An 18,689-nucleotide genomic window follows, 5' to 3' on the forward strand; every position below is an offset into this window, starting at 1 on the left:
ACCATAATAAATGAAACATTGACCAACATATTTGATGTGTATTATTTTGGTGATGTCACTCAGTTGTTGACTGTATGCCGTTTTCTTTATAATTTGGTAATTTTTTGTTTTATTATGTAAAGCACCTTGCTGCTGAAATGTGTCACACAAATAAACTGGATTTAAACACGCCATCTGAACTTTTATCCACGCTTAATCACCTGCAGCATGGGGGAAGAAGCCTCCTCCTCATCCTCAGTGCCCTTCCTCTTGCGCTGAGCTTCGTCCTCGCCCTCGTCCAGCGGGATGCTGCGAATGCGAGCCAGGAAGTTGTTGAAAATCATGTCGGTGCTGAGCACGTCTTCGCTGAACCAGACCATGCCGCAGCGAGACACGGTGGCCAGGGTGGCGTACTTCAGGTCCTGCACCTCGAACATCACACGCACCTGGACAGAGACGGCAGAACGAGGTGAAAACGGACCTGAGGCTTCACGCTGCGACGGGATAAAGAGGAGGAGTGGGCCGGCATCAGACCACTGCATTTCACTGGATCACAGCATTTAGCTGCTTTAGCTTAAAACAGAAAATCAATAATTATTCCTACCTGTATTGAGTATAACCTTTGAATCATTACCATCAGACTTACAATTATTAACAACAAGATCAAGAAAAGACGGCTCTAATTTGATCATAATTCTATAAAACAAGCCAAAAGAGTTCCAAAGAGTAAAAGTTCCCAGAGAAGCAACGATGATCGTCTAACTTAAAGTGATTTAAAAATCTTTGGTGAGATTTGAAAGAGATGGTCATAGAAAAGCTGGAGGAAGAGGACCAGAAGCAGGAATCTGCTCATTAGACATGTTTTCTATCAATTAAGTCCCGTAAGATGCTTTAAAAGTGGAATTTTGTATTTAACTATGAGAAATTACTTAAAAATCCATTTAAATGAATGTACTCATTGCAAACAGCTGCAAGTTTAAATATTCTGTCAGTAAATTGGTGGTTGAATAGTTTTACCTGAAAAAATCTGCAGCAGCTCTCAGGTAGCAGAGCTTATTGCACAGAAAGTTATTCAAGTGAAAAACAAGAATACAGCTGGTTGAATGTCTTTGCTTCTTCATCGTCCGCCATGTTTGTTTACTCTGAACTCATTTGGTCGAGACGATTTGTCAAATTTCCCATATGATATCTGAATGTTGGCAGGTGAAATTTGCCTGATATACCTAAGAAATATCACTGTGTCGTCCATCAAGTTTTAAAAATAAGTTTACAATTTTGCCATTTGAACCAGGCATAAGTTCCCAAGCCTTTCTACAGACCCACCTTTCGTTTTGTAAAAGAGGTAAATGTGTTTGAGTAGAACAGGTAACCATTAATGCTTCTTACGTTTGGTGGTAAGCTCAGACGTTCTCCGTTTGGCAGAGTGAGCAGCTTGTTGTCGTCCAGCACAGAGTTCAGGTTCTCCACCCACTCTGGGTCGACGTCACCATCGAAAATGATCCACTGGCGCTTCTGCAGCTCGCCTCGGACGTTGTCGATGATCCTGAAATTAAAGGAAAATTATCTCATCTGTGTTTTTCTGCAGACGGTAGTTTGTGGTTGGGATTCTGATGGCATTCATCGCTCACTTCCTGAGGATGTGTGTGAACAAGCCGTCGGTCCATTCGCGGGTGTTTGGGTCCAGAGTTCCGTACAGGTGGTCCTTGCTGATGGCCTTGGGGTCGATGATGTGGGCCACGCCCTCCACCCCCTCCAGCCGCTCCAGGGCTTTGAGGAGGACCCGCCACGCCATGGTCTTCCCACTTCCAGAAGGACCCACCATCATCAGGCCGTGGTTAATCTGGGTGATCTGGTACAGCTGGAGCACCTGGAGAACAGTTAAAGGTGCTCCAGGTTAGGACAGATCTATGGCCTATACAAGACATGCTCAGTACGTTTTTGGCACAAAATCATTCTTAGAGTAAGAGATTTCAGTCTGCTCAGTTCTGCCTATTTTCAGATGTTTTAGGGCCTCTGTCACTTTAAATTAAAATAAGGTGCTGCTGGCCACGCCCCCCAAACTCAATGTTACACATGAAAATGTCTGAAAACAGATGCTCAATTGTACAAACGTACATCTTTAAAAAGCATTAGTAGAACCTCCTGCACAATGCAGCAAGTGGTTTCTGGATGGTAAGACAACAATAAAACACTTGTCTCTTCCAGCAGCCATTGAACAGCACATACAGCGGTAAAACCAGCTGACCAAACATGCCGGAGTTCAGCTTGGGTTGCTAGGAAACGGGTGGAACTCTGCTGAGGTTGCTAGGTAACAGGGCAGTATCTGTGATTTGTGACATTAATTCTGGAGGTTTTTGAAACGGCTCATTACCTTATTGCCAAAAACCAGCTGTTTGGTTTATTTAAGCGCTTTGGCTGCTTTTAGAAGCAGAAGAAACTGCTTCTAAAAGCAGTTTCTTCCTTTGGCAGTAGAAAACAAAGGGAAGAACTAAAACATTCATCTAGAGAAGGTTAAACTGCTAACATGTGTATATATCCTGGTGAAGGGGGCAGCCTTACCTTCTCCACCCACATGCTGCCCACATCGTCACCGTCTCCGTAGGTGAGGTACATCTCACTGCAGACCTTCTTCAGCTCCTCCCTCAGCGCCGTCATCTCTCCTCGCTGGTACTGGACTCCAGGGAAGACGTCCGACAGCAGGCTGAAGAGCAGAGGGATGTCCTCCGCCACCAGCTTGGGCACCATTGTCTCACACACGCTCTGGATCAGGATCTAAAGCAACAAACCCAAACTCAGGACAAAGAAGGACACAACCTAACTAGTTTGATCCAACCTCAGTTTTTCTACCTCTTGTTCTGGAAGGTTCTCGGCTATTTCGTTCTCGTCGACGTCCTCCCCGCGCTCCTGCTTCTCCCTCTTGATCTTCTGGATCCGCTCGCGCTTGACGTTGCCGGCGCTGATCAGCACGCTCTTCAGAGCGCGGAGACCGAAGTCATAATGGCTCTGAGACGACAGCTGCTCGTCACAGAGCCTGAAGATAAAAACAGAGCGTAAATCAGAGGGATGCTTTCTAAATCGAGTTAAGCTGAGTTAAACCTGACACACACTTGAAGAAGGGTACGATTTTCTTGGCGAGGATCTCGGCGGTCCGGAAGCCCTGGGAGTAGAGCATGACCTGAGCAATGAGCTGCCGGTCGGGCTTGGTCATGGCCAGGCTGCGGAAAAGCTTCTTCAGGTTGTCGGGCAGGTTGGAGCGGCCGGCGTAGCCCTGGATTCATGGTGATGAAGATGGCCATGTCGGGGCTCACCTTCACCTGCTTGTTCAGGAGCTCCGTGGTAACGGGCACACCTGAGCCAGAGGGAACAGATCCCACTCAGCGCATCGCATTTAGGACGAGCAGAGCACAGACTGTTCACAGATGACCAATAGAAATATTGATCTATAAACTTTACATCATCTCTGTGGAGAGTTTGTAAAAGTATTTGGACCAACTTTTTTATTGGTTTTAATATAGAATGTTTTTAGGAGTTTGATTGAACATAAATGAAATCCTACCTGGTTCTCAACTTTTTCATTTTTAAATAAGTAAATTTCTGAAAGCAGGGAGTGTATTTAGTAATCAGCCCTCATGATTTCTTCTTTCAGCTCAAATTGTAGAACTAAATTATGTACTGTGCGTTAGTCTATCAATAAAATCCACAGTTGTAATGTGATAAAAAGTCAAAATTACAAGGCGTATAAATATTTGTGCTGAACAATAAAATGCGATTATTCAGTGACTAAAGGAAGTTTCTTTTCGTACGTACTCCTGTCTCTGTTGGGGTTGCTATGCTCCCTCAGCGCCACCTGGATGTACTGAACCTGCTGGGAGACGGCCGACAGCATTCTCTCCTCCAGACGGTTGAACTCGTCGAAGCAGCCCCAGGCTCCCACCTGGCACAGACCCACGAAGATTCGACCCATGGCCTGAAGAGAAAAGAAAATATCTGCATGATGTCCAGAAATAATCTCTAATATTTAACTAAAAAAGTCCTGGACCAGCCATGCTGCACCTGGAAGTCGAAGGTTTCATCACAGTTGAAGACCAGGACAAAACGTCCCAGCTGGTGACCCAGAGCTTTCACAGACTCCGTCTTTCCGGTTCCAGCAGGTCCTGCAGGGCGAACAAAGAGTCAAGATCAACTGTTCTGTTTAGAGAAAGGTAATTTAAAAAATGCTGCTCTACTTCCATACCGAAAGGTGATCCGCCCAAACGGGCCTCCAGAGCCTGGGTCATGGTGAGGTAGCAGCGGTCTGTCAGAGGGGTCTGGACCAGTTTGTCCTGAACACCCAGATACTCAAAGCCGTAGTTGAACTTGGCGTTGGCCATCTGGATGGACAGCTGCTGCAGGACGTCCGTCTGCTTGGGGTCGAAGTAGAAGCGCATCTGGCAGAGCCACTCGAAGGACTTGGGGTTGTCTATTTTGTTCTTGATCAGCGTCCTTGTGACGTCGCGCTGGTGCACCAACTCTGTGATCTGAACAGAGTGAAACAATTTTCAGACAGTTTATCTAAAATCAAAGCTTCAAGTTGATCTGAATCTCCTTTTACCAGATGCTCCAACTTCCTCCTGCGGAGAGGAGGCTGCTCCATCAGCACCGTGTCGGCCAGGACGTTCAGGGTGGCCTCGACGTTCGACTGCACTCCCTGCATGGGCGACATGTCGCCGCCTCCAGAAATGGATGTCAAGGCCGACTCGATGTTCTCAGACCAGGCGATCTGGGCGGACAGGACCACCAGCTGGGCCTGAAGACACACACAGCATTTTAACTCAACGTTTCTGTCTGTAACACAGCAAATCTTCAGGAATTCTGTCTTATTTTTAAGTCAATACTTTACTTTGTTAGTAGTGACTTTTTATTTGATTTTAACTCCAAACAATCACTTTAAAATGAAGTTTGTCCTGCTTAGATTTGATTATTATTTAGTTTTTATAGCCATCTTTGATTTTCCTCTTTACCAAAACATTTCTATGGTAAATTAAAGACAAAACCAGCTATGAATGCATAAATGCACAAATGAACAAATGCACAGATGAATTAATGGATTCATAAATTAATGAATAGATAAACACATTTATGAAGGCATAGATGAATGCAGAAATTAATAAATGAAGACATAAATATATGTGTATATATTAATGAATGTATGCAAAAATTACCTAATGAATGAATGAATACAGTAAACTGATACATTTTTTGCGTTAATATATGATCACGTTCTGCAAGCATCACCATCTGAATACTTAAGAGTCAAATTCCAGCCTCCTCATTAACTATCCATCTAATTGTCATAATTAATTAATGTTATTTGGTTGAGGTTTGTTGTTTGGACTCCCAGTTCTTCCCAGTTAACCCAGACTGAATGAAAACTGCTCTACAAATGGTGAACTCTCCCAGTCTTCCCAGTTCTGACCTGGTAGCGATCGATCCAGTTGATGTACTGCGTGAGGTCGATGGCGGTGCCCTTGTTGAAGGCCGTGACCTCGGTGACGGACTCGGCGAGCAGCTTGGCCAGCGTCACCCTCATCTCCTTCTCCACCAGCGTCAGCCACTCGTTGATCTTGGGGTGATCTGTGATGGAGACGGGCGTCTTGTACAGAATCTCTTCTCCCTCCCGGGACGAGATCCCCAGAACCTCGGTGTTGTCTTCGTTCAGCAGGATGCTCGACACGCCGGCAAACATCTTCTTGAAGTGTTTCTGGAGCTTGGCCACGTTCTTGCTGTTGCCGATGATCTCCAGCAGGTCCTCGTCTCCCACAAAGTAGAACCTGTCAGCAAAGATGGAGGACAAAAGTCAGACACCGAACGGTTAAATGGTAATTATCGCTCCAACAACACGAGGCATTACTGACTTCAGCTCAAAATTATATTTATTTCATTGCATAAATATTTATTCAGCTCATTTTTAAATTTCACTGAAGTGATGAGGATTTACAGTACAGACCAAAAGTTTGGACACACAGTTGTGTCCAAACTTTTGGTCTGTACTGTATATCTGGAAAATAAGAGACAGAATAACGGATGGGAGAGTGGAGAGCAAAGGAAGAAACCAAAGAACAAGTGAAGAAAAGATGGATGGAAGGAAGGGCACAGGAAGGAAGGAAAGACATAAAGAAGAGAGGAAGAAAGAGAGGAAGTAATTTAAGAAGTAAGTAAGGAAGGAAGTCAGAAAATAAGCAAGGAAAAATGGATGGAATGAAATGGAAGATGAAATAAAATGAAGAAAGGAAGAATAGTGCTAGAATGAAGGAATAAATGGAATGAAGGATGGTGGTTGATTTTTAGCTTTGATAAAATATGAAATAAAAAGTCTGTAAATGTTTACTTAGACTTCCTGATTTGTTCCCATCATCAGCACCGCAGCATACTCTGCTTCCTCCGCAGCGCCCCCTACCTTGGGAAGGAAGATCTCTCCCTCTCCAGGTATTCTCCCAGAGCTTTCTGGATCTTTCCCAGCAGGTCGGCCAGTCGCTCCAGGGACCTCTGGACTCCCTGGATGTTCAGGACGTCCATCACCAGCGGAGACTTGGTCACCTTCTTCATGAGGGCCAGGAACTCTGTGCTGATGCTGCAGGACAGAGACGGTTCTGCTTCAGTTTTTACTGCCTTTAGCTCCATTTGCATAATTTTTAATCAAATTCTGCTTCACCTCTGGAATCTCTGCGTTTCTACAGGAAGCAGATGCTTGATGTCAGCGCTGCCGGTGAAGATGCCTTCCAGATAAACCCAGCGCCTCTGGACGTCGATCCAAACGTCAAACAGAGCCATGATGCGGTTCAGCTTGTCCTCCCAGCTCAGAGCGTCTTCCTCAAACACCTGAAGAAGAAGAAGAGAAAAAATAAGAAGAGTTAAAATATCATCAAACATCTGAAGCGTCTGAGGTTGAGATGAAGAGATGTTAGCCGTTGTTACCTTGTAGTAAGGAGACAGCTTCATGGCCGACACGCTGTTGATGTGCTCCTTGACTTTGTTGAACAGATCGTCCCACCCTCGGATCAGGCGGCACTTGTTCTGGTAGTTCACCAGGTCCAGTTCATAAGAGTTCCACACCTCACGAATCTGATGGGACCAGAGACCCAGTTAGAGAACCGGTTAGAGAACCGAGAGAGTCCAGGAAGAAGGACAGAAGGAAGGATGGAGGGAGGGGCTGATGGACGGTTAGACAAGTGAACTGTTGTACTGTTGAATGGATGGAGGGACTTGATGATGGACAGATGAATAGTTGGGTGGATAAACAGATGGATGGACTAACAGGAGGACAGATTAGTTGATGAAGGACGGATCATCAGAAGTACTAATTGGTCAGTTAAATCTGTGTCTGGTCCAGACGTCTCACCTGCTTCAGGAACTCCTCCAGCGCCATTTCTCCCTGAGCCACCAGCAGGACGTCCTTCACCACCATCTCGTTCTTCTGCAGATCCACGTCCCAGATCTGCCCCAGTGTCAGCTCCGAAAGCACCCAGTTCACATGCAGCCGCTTCATCAGCTGCTTCCAGTGGCGATCCTTCAGCGCCTCTGACTTCAGCTCGATCACCAACATGTTGACCTGGAAAAGGGAAGAACAGGAAGTGAGCTCTGCTTCCTTTAAATATAACAGCTTAAAGCCTATTTCCTGACCTTCAGGTATCCCTTCAGTAGCCTCTGGACAAACTCATAAGACGCGTACTGTCTCAGTCGGGCCTGGAAGTTCTTCAGCTGGTTCAGGAGAGCATCCAGACTCTGGCGAAGCTGCAGCAACAACAACAACTTTAGTCTCTACAGAACCCAACAGTAAACACCACAGAGTTTTTATCCGTTTACCTTGCGAGGCTGCACAGAAACCCACGGCTGCTCCTTCATCTGGTCGATCTGCTCCCACACCTTCGACAGCTCAGACCACACCTCCTTCAGGTCATGCAGCTCCTCCAGTGCCACCTTAAAACGAGAGGTAGAAATGGTTAAAATAAGCTCTTGACCATTATTTTTTAATCAATCAACACTCGAGGCGTCACCTGTACTCTCTCCTCGCTGCCGCTGAGCAGTCCGGTATCGGTGAGCTCCAGCGCCTCTTTGGCACGAGCGCACTTCTCCCTCTCCACCTTCAGGCGGCCGAAGTTGCCTTCATAGATGGTCAGAGACTGAAGGGCTTCTTCAGGACGCAGATTCCCCTACAAGAAAAAGAACGTCAGACGCTAAAGTATCTGAAAGAATTTGGCGGTTTTGATGTGGGAGACATTGGTCTTACTGCAACAGGTTTGGTCTTCTCCCAGTCGTTCAGGAGGTCCGTGGTGCGGTTCTCCACGGCTTTGTCCTCCTGGACTATCTTCATCTGAAGGTTGGCCACCTGCTGCTGGATAGCTGTGTCTTTGCGCTTCATGATGTCACTGAACGCACCCCATTCACCTTCGATGTTGTCGATGTAGAGCCAAGATGGAGGGAACTGGAAGCGCTGCTTCTCCAGCAGTCGCTGTCCGTTTCGGAACAGCTGCAGGAATAAAAGTTAGTAAGGGACACGCAGACACCAGAGCCAGAGGACGGTGAATCTCAAGGCTTACCTCCACATTCTTCTCAAACTGCTTGATCTTACGTTTCAGGGTCTGGACATACGTGATGAAGTTGACGGCATCTGAGGTGCTTGCCGTGTCCACAGAATGCTGCTCAAGATCTTGACGAGACTGGGAAAGGAAAAAAGCATTTCTGTTAAGTAATGATAACAATTTAATATATTAAGAGATGTACAAAAAAAATTATCCAATGAACTAAATCTGAAAGTTTTTAGTTTGTTTTCCCAAATAATGAACGTCATGCTTACACGCCACCACTCTGTTACCAATGCGAAGTGTTTAAAATTAATGCATTTTTATATCTATGCATTTTTATTGAAAAAGGTTACATTCTCACTTTATACATTTGTTTTACATATTTAATGCATTTTTTATTTTTAATTAAACATTTTTAATATTTCTTACTTGTTTATTTAATTCATTAAATTTTTAATGAAAATTAATGCATTTTTCTTTAACTGATTTATTTTTGTAGTAATAAATCTTTAATATTGTTTTGTGAAAAATGTCTGCATTTTCTTAAAGTCAATTTCATGCTGAATGAACAAACGGAGCACCATTAAATTTCACCCTCCGTCACTGAACATCCTGACTTTGCAGCAGCTTCCTGGAAAACACCAGCATTGGTTTAAGGATCTACATTTTCTAGGCAAAACACTAAATGCTAATCCCTAGAACAAAATGCCTTTTAGAAATCATGAAACCTTTCTATATACTTGCTCATACAGAGACTGATATCTCTTCTGTTTGTAATTAAATATCCAAAGCCCACACTGATTTTCAGATCAAAGCTCACCTTGGAGATCTGGGAATGGAAATCCTGCATGTTCTGGCCGAGCATCTGACCGAACTTGCTGAGGACTTCTTTATGCCAGGAGTCGTATTTTAAGTTGACCTTAGACTGAACCTGTTGGTGGGGGTCAGAAAATAAAATGCTTAAAAACGCCACAACAGGAAGGGAATAAACCCAGAGAAGCTGCCGTCGTCGTTACCTTGCCATAGTCAATGATCACTGGTCCAAAATCTTTTCGAGTCTCTGCGTTGTCGAAGGTTCCACGCGCTTTACGGATCTGGACCAGGAGGGCCTGCCACTTGGTTAGGTCTTCACCCAGACGGTTGTAGATGTTTTCAGCCTGCATGTCCCACAGGCACTGGTACTGCAGCCACACCTGGGCAGGAAACACAACAGGAGGATAACTCAGTTGTGTTATCCTCCTGCATCCCAGCTGTTCATTTAAAGTGACTCCTACCTTTACATACTGCTCCACTTCTCCAACTATGTCCTCCACCGCGTTGTAGGCCTCCTCCAGGGCTGCAGGACCATCTGGCATCCTGGTGAGGGCGTTACGGTAGAACTTCTCCTCCTCTGAGAGCTCGTAGTGGACCCCCACCTGATGCAGGAGAACAGACTGGTTCAGGTAACAGCAGCAGCAGAACCAGTAGATGTTTTAGTAGACGATCCCTGCCTGGTATCTTTGGCTCTGGATCCTGGGCAGGGAAAGGATGATGGTCTTCCAGGCAAACATCTCCTGATAGAGCTTGTAGCGGCAGTCTTCGATCGGTGGATTCAGATAGATCACCTGGTTGGTGATCCTCAGCTCATGGACAATATTCTAGAAATTAAAAAAGGTGCGGTGTTCAGGTGCGTCCATATATTTATTTTTTTAAACTAAGAGGTGCGGTGACAGAGTTACCTTTATTTTGGGATCTCCTCCGGGTTTATGTCCGGCCTGAGGCGCCTCTGTGTCCATGTCCACGTCAGCTTTGTCCTCCACCTGTCCATGGAGCACCTGGGTCCAGGCCTTCAGACCGGCCTGGAGTCGCACGCCAAGGATGCGCTCAATCTGAGAGAAATCAGCGTTTATGAGCACACTTAGAGTAAAACAGCAAGCAGAGGTACTTATTTACATTTTACTAAACTACAACCAGAAAGTTCAGCAGGTTATGCTGGGATTTTAGCTGACCCAATGACAAAAAGTTGGTTATAGTCATGAAGCTGAAGAAAAGTTTATAACAGTATGAAATGATCGGTGCTTCCCTGAGCCAATACTTCATAAAATCAACCTGTTTTTGATGTTATGTGGTTTTTGGGGAATATTCCTGCACCTGCTTTGCAAATTGTCTCAGATTGAATGGACAACATCTCTATTCAGTTTATCTTGCATAAAGGACAGATGTGTGGCGTTAGGCAATAGTTGAGCTGCAGTTTCTGCAGATCTTCTACAACAATTTATGTAGAACAGCATGTCTAAATAAGTTCACAGTTATGTCACAATCTTTACATTTTGACTTGGATGTTGTTTTAGAACCTAATGCTGCTTTAAATTCTTACAACTGCCTCCCTTTGGTCTTCTTGCTGCCTATTTGTTCTCCAAGGTTTTCTAACAAACCTCAGGTCTTCAGAGAACACCTGCAGTTACACTGAGATTGATCAGATGTCTTTTGAAGGTAACTGGTTGCCTTAATAAAACTGGTGGTTTTATTTCAAAGCATTGTTGAACTTTGTGTTCGCAGTCTCAAGGGAGACTGAATACTTTTGAAAGCCATTTGGTACATTCTGACTTGTATACCTCAATGTCCAGCTTGTTGACCCAGATGGGTAGGTTGGAGTAGGAGTGCAAGTTGAGGTCATCCACAGCTTTCTGAACCCGGTTCAGGATGTCGGAGAACGTCCTGTGGTCGAACATGCAGGTCTCCAGAGAGCGGACCTCCAGATCGATCTTCTCTTCAATCAGCAGCAGGTCATCAACCTGGACGCAAGAGCAACACACACACAGTTCAGCATAATAAATTAAATCATTTTAAAGTCAGAATTTATGTCACAGATGGCTGACATGGTGGCATCCTGACCTTCTCCTGGAAGTTGAAGACTGTCTCAGCCAGTCTCTGGACGTACGGATCCAGCTTGTAGGACTCCCAGACCAGCGTGATGCCCTCAGTGATGAGGGCCTGCACCTCCTTCTTCAGGCCGGCCACCAGCAGCGAGATGGAGGACCGCTCCTCCACCTTCTCACAGGTGCGCTCGTAGGTGCGCACGCTCTCGATCAAAGAGATTGCGAAGGGATAGAGCTGGTTGGCCTGGTGGGCCTTGTTGACGATGGCCAGAGGAACCCGGAAGCTGAGCCACTTCAGGTTGCGGACCTCCTTGGATAAGGTGATGATCTCTGGGAGGAAGTTGACTTTAAGCTTCAGCATGTTTCCGGTCCTTCCACGAGCTCGAGTGCTCTCAATGGTGAAGATCCGTCCAGACACGCCCAGGTTACGCTGCTGCACCTGAAACACAAAAGAAGCACATATCAGATCTTTTTATAGATAAACTGTGTATATTGGTCCTTAAAGGTAGCATCTGTATGTTTTGACATTTTTGTGCAAGTTTGTTTAGTTCTGAATAAGCCTGCCACAGTAAGAAATAAATCAATTAATTGACCATTTTTGTTCACCAAAGTACTAAACATTTTCTCATTTTCCCTCTCAGACCAATGATGAATATTTTTTGAAGGGAAACTATTTACAGAGACTTTATGATTAATTTTATTTATCATTTCATTTATGTGTATGTTTCTATTAAATTTGTTTAGTTCTTTGGATATTTAAAATGTCTTCCAGTTCTTAGAAATTAAGGTTTTATTGGTCTTTAACAGAATGTACTTGCATTATTATGCCAATATTGTAATGATATTAGTTGAAAATGTAGTGAATTTTTAATCCCTCTAGTGACTCAATTAAAAAAATTGTAAAAAACACACTGAGTGACAAATCTACAAACACTGAGGTGTTTAGACAAAATATGGCAGAACTAGGCCCGTCACAATAACAAATTCTACTTGACAATAAATTTTCCCCAGAAATTCTTGCAATAAATATTGTTTTGATACCAGGTTGGTAACATTGTTGTCCCTGTTTCTGACCTCAGCTCCACTTAACTCTCTCCAATCATTCCCACACTTGGCCCTCGGTGTCTTTTCTCAGTTCCGCTTTAAAAAAAAAGCCCAAATAGTTTGAAAAAGTTGTTAAAATATTCCCTACCTTGCGAGCCCAGTCGTCAAATATCTCCTGGGTGTTGAGCTTAGCCCTGAAGCTATCTCCATCCTGCTTCAGCTTCAGCCCCTCCACGTGGTTCTCCCAGCCTTTTCCCAGAACGTCCTCCACCCTCTTCATGTACGCCGTCAGCTGCCGATCGATCTGCTTGGCCCAGATGATGGAGCCGGACACGGGCGGCAGGTCGCGGACGTGGCTCATCTTGCAGGCCTGGCTCTGGGGGTACTGGACTTTGAACTTGTCGTGCAGTGACTCGATGTCGTCCTTCACGCGCTGGATGAGCTGCGTCTGGTACTCCCGGATGGCGCCGCGGATGTGGGGGCGCACGAAGAGCGCGTTGAAGCGGGAGAAGATGCGGAACATCTCGTTGGCGTTCTTGGCGGTTCCCAGCTGGTCGCGCAGGCGGGCGGTGATGCGGGTCTCCACGCGGTCGATGCGCTCGTCGTAGCGCTTCATGGCCGCCTCCCAGGCCTCCATCCCTTCTTTGGACACGTCCAGGCCGTCAACCTCTTTGACGTTCTCATACGCCAAGGTTGACCTCTTCGATAGCGTTGGCATCAGCTGCATCAAAGAGGACTCCAGCTACTTTCATGTCTTCAGGCTCAACCGTTTCTCCAGGAGCGTGCTGCTGCACGGCAGAAACCTGCAAACAACAAAACGTCACGAGGATTTAAATCAGATTAGTAAATCCAATCAGTAATGTACTAATAATTGAAGAGTAAACATCTGTTCACCTTAATAACTGAAGGATGAATGTGAAATCAATCATTAATATAGTAATAATTGAACCGGGTAGGTCAGAAAACAATTAATATAGTAATAATTGATGGGTGAACATCAGAATAGGATCATTATCATAGTAATAATTGCTCGCCGTTTACCTGTGGACGCAGCACCCGGACAATGACGGCCCTCAGCTGCTCATGCTGCCTCCTGAAGCGTCTCATGTGGTCCAGTCTAGACTGGAGCTTCCTGTGGGCGGGGCTCAGGCGCCACACCATCTTCAGGTTCTCCTCCCGCTTCCTTTTCACAATGTCCCTCAGAAGCACCTGCAACTTCTCGTACTCATCCTCCCAGGTCTGGAACACCTCAAAGCAAGCCACCATCACCTGTGCAGGGAAAGCAGAAGGCTCAAAACTAATTCAACAGGAAAGAGGCTGAATGGAGATGCAACACCCCCAACCTTCTCAAACTCCTCGTAAGCAACATGCATGAGCTTTCTGGTTCCCAAAACTTTGAGGAGCTGGGAGCTCAGGTCCCTGGAGATGGCCTCCACCAGACGCAGCGCTCTCTGGATGGGGTACTTGGTGTTCCTGATCTTTTTCAGGTGAGTGAAGATGGCGATGAGAGCCTGGCGGATCTTATCCAGCTCTGAGGCGGAGAGCAGGTCGTTGAGAGGGAAGTCTTTCATCAGAGGATTGTAGTCGTTCACAGTTTCCACTGCCTGCTTCAGACCTGCAGGACAAAAACAGGTTTTTAGGGCTGCAGCTGACGATTATTTTAAAAACTCATTATTCTGACAACCCGAGAAAAAAAGGTGGCCACATTGTGTAGATTTTTCATTTAACTGTGTAAGCCTTTTAAAATAAAAGATTAGAAGTGCATTAAAAATGCAAATAAGCAGACTAGTTTATTTTTTAAAAGGAAAAACATTTTATCGTCTAAAATGCAACAACATTTTTTAATGAATGCCAGCAAAGAATGCATCTACATCTAAATGATCAATACAGTGCATGACTGATCTGTTATTTTTGACTAACTGATTAATAATTAGATAACAAAAAGTACTTAAGGGATTTTTTTTTTTTACTGAATTTGAATCAAGCGAATCTAAAACTATTCTGCTTGAGGAGTTCTGGGTAGAAAATATTTATGGAAAAAGGATTTTTCTACTGTTAAATGCAAAATGTTATTTATTTTATAGTTTTGAATCAACTACTGTTCTGGTTGCATTATTTTGAGTCTGTATACATCGGTTAACGATTAATCCATTACTAAATCAGTTAATGATTATTTCAATAATCAATTAGTCAGATCGTTTCAGTTTTAATAAACCATAGATAGAAAATGAAACAACAGTGTTGCTGTGGAAGAAGTTTATCCTCACCAGTGTCTGTATCAAAGCTGACGGTGGCATGGAAACGTTTGCCGTGTTTGAGGATGTCCAGAGTCAGCAGAACCTCGGGGCTCTCCCTCTTCTCCTGGATCCGGTTCAGAGCTCTCTCCAGGTTCAGCCAGAAGCTGATCTCCTGCAGGGCCGTGCCTGAGGCTGGATCCCGGTCCAGCTTCGTCACCTGGCAGGGGGAGTTAAAGAAGAGTCAGAAAAAATGTCTTCAAAATAAGTCAGAATTCTTGGAGGCTTTTCTCACTTTCTGGATTTCTCTGATCCAACGGTTCACTCCGGACTGCAGCTGATTCAGGAAGGTGGGATCTTCCACTTTATCTCCAAAGTCGGTGACCTTTGGCTTCTCCCCATGCTCGTAGCACTGCTTGGCAACGTTTACGATGATGGGGTGGATGAGCAGGCTGATCTCAGGAATCTCAATGTTCTGCTGCAGGTGGAGAAGACCCATCTCCAGCTCTGCAATCTTTTTCTCCACAGAGGGAGCCATCTTATCCCCGTCTCTACAGGCCACCGCAGAGAACATTGTAAGATTACGTTCACCACCCATCATCTCCTCTCAAGAACAAAGGAAATTATTGTTTCGTCACCTGTCGGCTTTGCCAGACTCCCGGATGTAGGACTTGAAGAAAGGAGCAACAGCATTGCTGATGAAAGAGTGAAGAGTCTCGTAGGGGGAATCCTCGCTCAGGGTCAGCACCCGAACCTGAGTGGATATGGGCTTGTCTGCGTCAATGACACCCGTCCTCTTGATCAGAGCCAAGCTGGAAAAGAGGAGATGAGATCCATTTGGGTCCAATCGAACCTGAGGTGAACCAAAGCTGTGCAACGTCCAGGAAAATGTAATCACCTGTTAGACTTGATGCCGTAGCGGATGTCGATGCTGATGTTGTAGCTGATGCACTCTTTCTCCTCTTCGCCTTCATCTCCAACATCCTCTGTGAGAAGAACACAAAAACAAATCCAACAAACTGAACGAGAGGAGACTGGTGTTGATTTTATATTTACTGCAATAACAATTAAAAGAGATGTTTTTAAAAAATCTAAAAATTAGGGTTGGGACTTTAATAAGTTCATTTCAATTAATTGCATAGATTTTGTACAGTAAAAATTTTAACACAATTAAGGACTTTTTTTAATACATAAGCCGCTTCAGATGTAATCTATAACACGAGTTCAAATGGTATGAATACTTAATTATTCATGCTGTCCTACTCACTTTCAAATGAGACAACCAGGAAAATGGTTGTCCCATTTGAAAACACAATAATATGAAATAAGTCAAAAGATAACATAAATCTATTCTCCAACATCATGACCGGACAGGAGGTTCACGGTGTGGCGGGTCATGTGCGATCTTGAGGAATAAAAACACAGCTGTAATAAAAAAATTTTTTAAAAACATGCAGCTGAGAAGAGACTTAGTCGCCTGCAGCTGACTGAAAATAATGTTTCCATTGACAAAACAGGTTCACATGACAGAAGTCCAAAGATACAACATTCAGTTGGAACAAATCATTTATTCATTAAGTTGTATAATCTTAGATCTTGTGTTCATTTTTGATGAAAACTTTACTCCAAGTGATCGACCTGAAACTTGCAGGAGCATCTCAATAACTTTGAATATCATTGAAAAGTTATTTTGAAACTAGAGCCACTAGTGTCTGTTCAACCACATTTCTTCCTTCCACTCAACTTTCCATTAATATCTTTTAAAACAGAATTCAGCTTGTTTAGAAATTAGTGTTTGTGACTGGAAAACTGTCAAGTCAGCAGTCTAATGATTGTGTGGTTTATAACATGCTCATAACCTAACAAATCAGAATTAAAATTATTATTTTTATTGGTTTTAAATGTCATTTTAATTTTCTGAGAATTTGAACTTGGGTTTAATTAGATGAATAAGCAAAAATGACCAAATCTGACAAAAATGAAACACTTAATACATCTGTCACTGTGTCCATCCAATCTATAGAAATAAGTTAAATTCTTGAATTGAACCGATGGATACAGAACTCTTCTGATGATACTCTAATCTATTCAAATGCGGTTCAACACTGTCGACATCAGGTCATAGACATCATAATCAGATGAAGCTTCGAGAGCAACTCCACTTTATCCACCACACCCCGTTTACACAGGTGGAGAAGGAAAACTTCGGTTTTTACTCCGTCAGAAAGAGCAACCGGCTCTGATGGAGGCTGAATAACTGAACATTCAAGAGGTCGATTAAAGCCCCAATTAGTCAAACAGCTCATTTACTAACGTTTCTTTGTAAGAATATTAGGTTAAAAGTACCTTTCAGGGCACTTCTCTCCACCAGCACGGTGTGAATCTGGGGGTCGGATAGAAATTTTTTCATCTGCTCCACGGAGCTCTTCTCCTCCAGGGCGGTTTCCAGAGAGGCCGGGGCCTCGCCGCCATCTTCCAGCAGCAACGGCACCAGCTTCCGAATGTGTTTCTGCAGCACCGAGGTGTCCGCCACCGTTTGAACGGCCGACACCTCCATGGTGCCGCTGCCCTCCTCCGTCCCTCCGCCGTCGGACATTCCGTGGAGAGGTGGACGGTGACCAGAAGGTGTATGAAGGTGAACAAAGAACCGAGGAACGTCTCTGTGCAACCGGGTGTGATACAGGCTGACAACCCGCTGTCAAATCACCGCAGTTAGGACTAGCTTCATTTATAGGCGCAAAGGATGCTGGTACTTGTCGTTCTGCGGGCGGGAGAATCACCGTGGTGTGAGGTTAGAATACTACACTACCCATAATTCTGTTCCAATCTTTTTGTCTCTCCAGATGGCCGCTAGAGGGAAGGAGGGAGAAGGTCTCCAATGATACAGCATTTTCTATGATCATGTCAAATCAATGTTTTTCTGTCCATATTTTTAGTGGCATTATTGCCTTTTGCTGATATTTAATCAATTCCAGACATTAGCGCACACTTTTCTAATCTGATTTAATAAAAGAAAATGCGATTTTGTTTTTTTTTCTTTTACATTTCTCATCAATAAAACCACTAATGAGTAAATACTAAAAAAAATCAATAGCCTATCTCCAGTAAGGGGGTCTGCAACCTTAACAGTTATTTTATAGCTACACGAGCGTTGCATGATCATTTAAAAAGGAAAAACATATATATATATTATAAATATCTACGAAGGAAATGTTTAAGAAAAACATTAAACTAAACATTAAAGAAGATGGTTACATTTTGTTCCTTCAATAAGATGTTATATTCTTTTTTTTTTTATTTTAAATCACATAGCTTAAAACTTAAGAAAAATAAATTTGAGCTACTATTCAGAGCTATTATTGGTTCTTTTTATATAATCTTTTCAAAAATCAGAAAAGATGATTTTCTGATTATCTTTTCAGGTTTATTTCATGAATAAACCTGAAAAAATATCAAAACCTGCATTTGTTTATTTGTTTGTTGTTAAGAGCCATTGTGGAATGTCCAAAGAGTCGCCCTAGGGTCCGGAGCCGCAGGTTGCAGACCTTCATGCTACAGTAAATGGCAAAAATCAACAAAATAGCTGCAGATTCTCCAACATTTAGATACACATTGTCTTGCAAAAATATGTCACTCCATTAATTTTTACACATTTTGTGTGTGAAACAATTTCAGTCTAAACGGAGCTGTTCTGTGAAGGTTTGTTGGAGAAGATTAAAAGACAAACGGGATCATGAAGACCACAGCAGACGAGTCAGAGAGGAAGTTACTGGGAAGTTTAAATCAGGGTCTATCAGAGAACTTTCCTAATAAAATACAATTAATTTCATGGTTGAAATGTGAAAACATTAGAAAGTTAAAGGTATATGTAAGCACCAAAGCTCTGTCAAATGTTTGTTAAACTTTGAAATTAAGACAATGTCACAACCAAAGTTCTTTAAAAAGTCAAAATAATTTAGTTCATCTAAGAGATCTATTTTTTTAATAAACAGAATCCTATAAGTTGAGCATAG

General features: G+C 43.7%; 1 protein-coding gene across 1 annotated transcript in view; it reads right to left on the bottom strand.

The window, feature by feature from the left end:
• Positions 1-17,377, bottom strand: part of dync1h1 (dynein, cytoplasmic 1, heavy chain 1) — a 39,363-nt gene extending 21,986 nt beyond the window's left edge. Inside the window, 37 exon segments of the mRNA XM_032546838.1 lie at positions 201-425; positions 1,366-1,522; positions 1,608-1,846; positions 2,539-2,751; positions 2,827-3,010; positions 3,087-3,247; positions 3,249-3,328; positions 3,787-3,946; positions 4,033-4,133; positions 4,214-4,496; positions 4,571-4,765; positions 5,435-5,789; positions 6,416-6,589; positions 6,671-6,837; positions 6,934-7,080; positions 7,358-7,567; positions 7,639-7,749; positions 7,822-7,935; positions 8,013-8,168; positions 8,246-8,485; positions 8,556-8,675; positions 9,361-9,471; positions 9,557-9,733; positions 9,815-9,955; positions 10,031-10,177; positions 10,259-10,408; positions 11,135-11,314; positions 11,415-11,837; positions 12,591-13,133; positions 13,135-13,245; positions 13,484-13,711; positions 13,786-14,057; positions 14,710-14,896; positions 14,972-15,227; positions 15,315-15,488; positions 15,575-15,662; positions 17,023-17,377. Of these exon segments, the coding sequence (XP_032402729.1) occupies positions 201-425; positions 1,366-1,522; positions 1,608-1,846; positions 2,539-2,751; positions 2,827-3,010; positions 3,087-3,247; positions 3,249-3,328; positions 3,787-3,946; positions 4,033-4,133; positions 4,214-4,496; positions 4,571-4,765; positions 5,435-5,789; positions 6,416-6,589; positions 6,671-6,837; positions 6,934-7,080; positions 7,358-7,567; positions 7,639-7,749; positions 7,822-7,935; positions 8,013-8,168; positions 8,246-8,485; positions 8,556-8,675; positions 9,361-9,471; positions 9,557-9,733; positions 9,815-9,955; positions 10,031-10,177; positions 10,259-10,408; positions 11,135-11,314; positions 11,415-11,837; positions 12,591-13,133; positions 13,135-13,245; positions 13,484-13,711; positions 13,786-14,057; positions 14,710-14,896; positions 14,972-15,227; positions 15,315-15,488; positions 15,575-15,662; positions 17,023-17,272 (7,230 nt within the window). The 5' untranslated portion in view covers positions 17,273-17,377.
• Between the last annotated feature and the right edge of the window lie 1,312 nt (positions 17,378-18,689).

The sequence above is a fragment of the Xiphophorus hellerii genome, chromosome 19 (genome assembly GCF_003331165.1).
Source record: "Xiphophorus hellerii strain 12219 chromosome 19, Xiphophorus_hellerii-4.1, whole genome shotgun sequence".
In the NCBI taxonomy this organism is placed as follows: Eukaryota; Metazoa; Chordata; class Actinopteri; order Cyprinodontiformes; family Poeciliidae; genus Xiphophorus; species Xiphophorus hellerii.